The following is a 6490-nucleotide window of genomic DNA, read 5'->3' as shown; positions in this document are numbered from 1 at the left end:
ATGAGGGAGCCAGGACTAAGTGAGGCGAGCTGTATCCCTAAGTCACCTGGAAGGTTGTGGAGCAAACAGATCATTAGGCAGCACTAGTGATGGGGAGAAAATGGCCATCAGTCACTCCCTGTTCTTTCTTTGCTGCCTAAAAGAACAGACAACACCACACATTTTCTTATCTAAGGACTTGGAGAAGGTTTACGGTGAATTTACCAGGAAAGAAGAAAAGAAGTGGCTTTTTTTTTTTTTTTTTTTTTTTTTTTTAAGGCTTAGCATCAGTCTTTAATGCTGTCATGCAGCATTGACAAGTCACACAATTTGGTCTCATGTTGGCAGTGGCAACTTACAGTAAGTCTAAAGGTCTGAGCACCAGACTGGCCTCCAGGGAACAGACATTTGTTCCAACTCCCCCTCCCCCCCAAGATTTCTTCAGAATTCCATTATGGCCCTATACAGACAGCAATGGCTGCTGGGGACAGGTTTTATTTGAGTGTACGTCAGCTATACATGGAATTATAAAGGCATATTTATAGATGTTCCACAGTGCTCCTGTAATCAGAAGCAAAGACCCTTTTATGAAAAGGGATTATATCTAGGGCTGTGCAAAATTCAAAAGGATCAGATCCCTTTGAAAGAGTCCATAGTCCATGAAACGAAAAATTACCTGGGCCACTGGTAAGCCCCAGGTGTGCCAAGATTGCCTTACAGAAATGGAAAGAGTGTGACCCACAAAGTGAGGACATTCAGCTTCACTAGAGCCAGAGGTCAGGAGGGCCCCTTGATGGGTCCAGGCTCCCAGACTCTCAAGGGAGAGGTGGCTGCACTTGCTGGAGTCACTTACTGGAGGCTGGCTCCCTTGGTGCTGCTGGAACAAGAGGTATTGCTTGTGGGCGCCAGCCAGGCAGTTCTGCAGGAATAGTTTAGGTTCTCAATTTGAGACGGCCAAACAGAAGACAGAATTCTTCAGGGGAAGAGCAAGACATGGGAGACAAATACAGAATAAGCCAAGAACTGATCACACAACAGAAACGGAGGAGCGTACAGGGTCTGGGAACCAAGACAGCAGGTCGACATTATCTACCAGCCAGAAGCAAAGGGACACAGAGTGATCAAGTCCAGCTGCGGGTCTGCCTCTTGCCCCTGGACAGGGACTGCAGGAGGAGGATGTGGGCCCATCCTGGGAGGGCTGCCAGACCCAGTGGGGCAGACTGGAATGCCTTTTCCTGCTGTTCCCACTACCTGATGCCCTATTACTCGAAAAACCACCAAAGTCTAGTGTGTGACTTTGAAAGATTGTAATATATGCTCTGGAAAACATTCAGCAGTACAAAAGCCCTTTCTGGGCCTGCCCACCCTCTCATGGTCCACAACTGGTAGAAAGGTCCAGAAATCCTTGAGCTCTGGAAAGGTCCCTGGTCAGTCCTTGGGGAGCTCAGGTAGCTATATTGGAAGAATCTGCTCAAGTACGGTTCTTGATGTCTGGGGAATCCTTTTGGGGAAGATCACTTCCAATTCAATAATGAGGTCCTCACGTTTCTCTGGCGTTTTGGGGAGGGGAAGGCCTTCTCCACGAACTTTTCGCCGCATGCCAGGCCTGATGGCATCTTTGAACACGACGGGTATGGTCCTGCCGTCCAGAGTGGGGACGTTCACTGTGCGGCCACACAGAGCCTCCGGGAGGCTGATCCTGGAAGGATAAATGACATCAGAACCATCTCTCTTAAAGATATTGTGTGGCTTGTCCTTTAAAACAAAGACGATATCAGCTGGAATGTTGTTGGAGGTCTGGTCTCCTTCTTTGGAGAAGGTGATTTTGGTCCCTTCTTTCCACCCCTTCTTCTCTTCGATGGTCAAGATTTTGTCTTCGTTTCGAATGCTCTTTCCGTTGGGGTTTAGCCGCTTGTGGGAGATTTTCATCTTCTTGGAACAAACGCTGTATATCTCTTCAAGGGAGACTCAAAGGTCGTGGGTGACTGGGGGATCTTGCTTCTTTCGGGTGGGCTCTTGGGCAGGGCGGGAGCGGCCAAAGTTCATGTTGGTGAAGCCACTCATTCCCACAGGGAAGCCAGAGAATGGGTCAGGAACGTCCATGCCTTCCTCCCCGTTCCGCTGCCCAAAAAAGGTGTCAAAGGGATTTCTGCCACCGAAGAACTCAGCAAACATGGCATGAGGGTCTCCATGGAATGTGTAGCTGAAAGAGGTAGCATTGGCACCACCGCCGCTACCGCCACTGGGGCCGCTGCCTTTTAGGCCTTCCTCCCGGTAGCGGTCGAAGATCCCACGCTTGCGCGAGTCTCTGAGCACATCGCAGGCCTCGGCGATCTTGAACTTCTGCTCCGCGCAGGGCTCCTTGTTCTTGTCTGGGTGGTAGCGCAGCGCCTGGAGGCCCAGCGTCTGGTAGTAGTCTTCGCCCATGGCCCCCGTCTGCGGCCCACCGACCCGCTGTCGCCGTCCCCCGGCTCCGCCGCCGCCCGGTCCCGGACTCTGTATACCCATCCGGCCAGAAGTGGCTGTTATACAAAGAGATCACATTCTTTCTTTAATGGTTAATGATAGTTACAGGAGTAGAGGAGTGCAGTTGGCTTTTTAACCTGAGTTCTCATTTTAGCTGTGACTGAAGAGAACTGCAGTTTCAACGCCCTGGGTGAGAGTGTCCACAGTGACAATGTCACTAATGCTATAGCCAAATAAGTTGCAACACCATTGCAATCACTTCTCGTCCTGCTTGCAGAGGTTGACATTATAGCTGGGACTTCAGAGGAATCGCAGTTACCTTTGATAGTTGTACATTTTGAATAATATGATTGTCAGGGTCAAACTAACTTGCAGCTGTGTAAGCTAAACTTTTGTAAATAAAGAAAACATGTGGCCAATTCAAATAAGAATAAGCACCGTACGAATGCTGTTTTAAACCTTTTCTTGCCCTTAGAAGATTCACATTCACAACTTACTCCTCTTTCATGCCACCATCGTCTCTTTTCCGCACTGTTCTTGTCTGTCCTGTTGCTGTGGTCTTCTAATTGGTCTCTCAGATTCCATGCTTACCGTCACTTGTCTATCTTTTACACAGCAGTTGTAGTGCTCATCTCAAAATGTAGTTAGCTCATGCCATTTCTCTGCTCTAAACCCTCCAGAGTGTTCGTATCTCATCCAAAGGAAATCCCAAATTCTAACTCTGTCAGACAAGCCCTGAGAATGTGGCAGGACACCCTCTGCCTGAGCCAACTCTCTGGTATCCATCTCCTGCCTGCTTCACCTTTGCCCAGTCATCTGGCCTTCTCTTTCTCCACCCATACTAGACAGGTCTTGCCTCAGGGTCTCTGCTTGGATTATAAGTCTCAAAGATACACACTTAATTTACCTTTCACTTACTTTAGGTGTCTGCTCAAAAGTTATCTTACCAGCCAGGTGCAGTGGCTCATGCCTGTAATCACAGGACTTCGGGAAGCCAAGGCAGAAGGATGGCTTGAGTCCAGGAACTTGAGACCAGCTTGGGCAACATAGTGAGACCGTGTCCCTACAAAAAATAGAAAAATAAGCCGGACATGGTGGCCTGTGCCTGTAGTCCTAGTTACTCGGGTGGCTGAGGCAGAAGGGAACGCCTGAATCTGGGAGGTGGAGGCTGCAGTGAGCCACTATTGCGCCACTGCACTGTACTCCAGCCTGGGCGACAGAGTGAGACCCCATTTCAAAAAACAAAGTTACTTTATTGAGGAAATTCCTCTGAACACTTCCTATAACCCCATGCTGCAATACTTACATAATTTTAAACCATGTAATACACTATCCTTTTTTTTCAATGTTTGTCTTCCCCAGCTAGAATATAACTCTGTGAGAGTGGACATCTTGTTTTGTTCACTTCTGTCTTCTCAGTGCTCCAGAGTGCCAGACATATATTAAGAGAAGTGCTCAGTTAATATTTGTGAATAGATGATTTTTAAGGATTGTTTGTGCACCAGGTACTCTGGCCATTTACTCACTCTCCTTGGCTCACAATCACTTTTCCATCTTCCTGCTTTTGTTGAGATCCTTCCTCTGTTCCTTTCTGCTTTCTCAAAGCTGCACGTGCAAGTTTCACCTTTGCTTCAGGTCTCACCTGAAACCTTCCTTCATTCTGTTCTCAAAGCCGAACACGTCTCCCCTCTGGTCCTCCTAGAACTGTCCGTATTCCCTATGTCTCTGTCTTGTACTAGAATGATTTCTCTTCATGAACTGGAAGCTTCCAAAGGTGGAACTCTGTCTGATTTATCTTTAGCCCCTGACAACCCCATCTCCACTCCACCTCCCCCCATCCCACAAAATCTACTTCTTGTATACAAAGAAGATACTGAATGAACATTTGGTCAATAAATATTGTGGAATAGATTTACCTTACTGTGACAATGTTGATTTGATGGTGCGGCACTTGGATAAGAAATGGTAGTAGAGTGCTCTCATAATTCTGTGGTTTTTTTTCCCCCACCAAGTTTCCCCTGATGACTTTTTGGTTTGGTGTTTTGTGTGTGAGGGGAGTAGAAAAAAAAGTTGCTCCTGGGTGTTACCATTTTGCTTTATTTTAATAAGTGCTGAAGGAGAAAACGTTCATAGAGAAGACAATACCTATTAATCAGAATGTCAGTTGTCTGCCCAGCTGTCTCAATCCAGGTTGGGTTAGTAACTAAGGAAAAGGTTTCTATTACAGAGAATTCTGTTAGCATCCTTCACTGCCTGAAAAACTTTTTCCCTACCTTTCTGATGGAACCCTTTCCTATATCCTAGTAGGGAGAATCAAGAGCAAGAAGTTGCTGTGCTTAGAAGTAGATACCTTTTTAAAAATCTGATTTTTCTTAGCATGAGTTTTCAACTCCAAACTGTCCAGATTCTGCATTAGAGGTTCACAGTGTACTTCTCCGTGGAACAGCTGGTCTAATTGGGCAAGTTTTGCTGTGGTGACATTAGGGCTCATTAGGCTTTCTCTTATCAGTGGTATAAGCTGTGAGATTTCCACCAAGCAGAGGGTTTAGGTTCTAAATGAGAAATATAGATTAGCATTTCACATAATGAAATAATGGACTTTAGTGTTACCTTTCTAGTGACAAAAGCAGGAACTTAAATCCGTTGTAGGGTTCCTTGTTTAATCAATAAATAAACGAGAGACACAGAAGATTTATTTCTTCTGTGGCAACAAATACCATCATTTTTCTTAATTATCCTTAGGTTTGCTTTTCATACTTTCAGATTCTTTGCAAGTTAAAAACTGCCTACACTAAGAAAGGGACATCAGATCTCTTTTTTTTTTCTCCTTCTCTTTCATACATATAGAGAGTTTTGCTTTTTTGCTGCGAGTCTTATGTTTCTTAATGAAAACCTAATAAAGTCAAAGGTTTCACAAGGTTGTCCAGGATGCCTTAAAGGCCAGAGGATCCAGCTGAGGAGGGAAATATCAAGGCAGATGTAGGAGAGAAAACAAATAGTTTGAACTTTGGATCCACAGATGGTTATGCCTGCCAACTGTTATGAGCCAATGAATATCTGGCCTATCATTTGTCATATTTATTGCAGTACATAATGCTGTAATTTCTCATGGCATGGTTATTTATCTTGCTGTGTTCTCTGAACAGTTAAAATTGCAGCCATGTTGAAGCATATGTATACCTTTTGGGTTTCATCTTTAAATAGCAGTCATGCAAATTGGCACAGGCCTGCCCATCAAAGGAATGGGATTATAAATGTTGCAAAAGCAATGAATTGTCAGATTATGGCAAATTCTGACAATAATTGAAACTATGCTCCCAGTCTTTTTCCTGTGTGCTTAACTACAGAGATTAAGGGAAACAGAAGCTCTCCCCTGCAGTTTGTTTTCTCTCCAAGGTGCCAGGGTGACTTCCTGAAGTGGTGGCTGCTAGAATTGTGAATGCTCTATCTGGAGGCCTCTCTGGAGCATGCAGAGACCTGTCCAATTTCACAGTAAGCAAATGGGCTCTGGAAAGAGGGGAGTTTGAGAACGGGAGGAAGAAGGCATGAGGTAAACTCAGTCACTGATTTCTGACAGCAGTCGTGGGGGCACTGTGACATCAAAAGGAGCAGCAGGAACACCTGTCTTTACTGGCACCTCCGCGATTGGCAGTGGTGAGTCGTGAGTAGAGGACACACGATGCCTTGTGACAGAAGGTGTGACTCACAGGTGGGCAGAGTCTTCAGGGCACTGTTGCTCACCTGGCACATCTCGTTATCCAGGATGAATCATTGAGCCCAAACGAGCCTTGGAGTTGGGGCAAATTTGCGTGCACATTGAAGCCTCAGTGGATGGCAGATGTGAAAATGTGGGTGCCTCCCATCCATACTGGATTAGCTGCATTCATTTCCTGGGGCGTAGAAACTCGCAATCTGTTGTAGGCCCCTCTGCTGTTGATGATGAAGGGCCTGTTGGGCATTGAGACTCCTGAGAACACAGGCAACTTCAAATCTCACTTTAGCCATTGGTGTTCCTCACAATGGCTTCAATCAGAAATGTTAACAC

The 6490-nt window shown here is 45.9% G+C and overlaps 1 protein-coding gene across 1 annotated transcript; it reads right to left on the bottom strand.

The window, feature by feature from the left end:
• Positions 1-320: 320 nt before the first annotated feature.
• Positions 321-2487, bottom strand: LOC116814334 (dnaJ homolog subfamily B member 1-like). The gene is given in 1 exon segment (XM_058430314.1): positions 321-2487. A coding segment is annotated over 1 exon segment (1056 nt). The 3' UTR covers positions 321-1431.
• Positions 2488-6490: the final 4003 nt, after the last annotated feature.

Source organism: Hylobates moloch, unplaced genomic scaffold (genome assembly GCF_009828535.3).
Source record: "Hylobates moloch isolate HMO894 unplaced genomic scaffold, HMol_V3 SCAFFOLD_1, whole genome shotgun sequence".
NCBI lineage: Eukaryota > Metazoa > Chordata > Mammalia > Primates > Hylobatidae > Hylobates > Hylobates moloch.
Note: the sequence above shows the minus strand (reverse complement) of the source record. Positions and strands in the feature narration are given on the sequence as shown.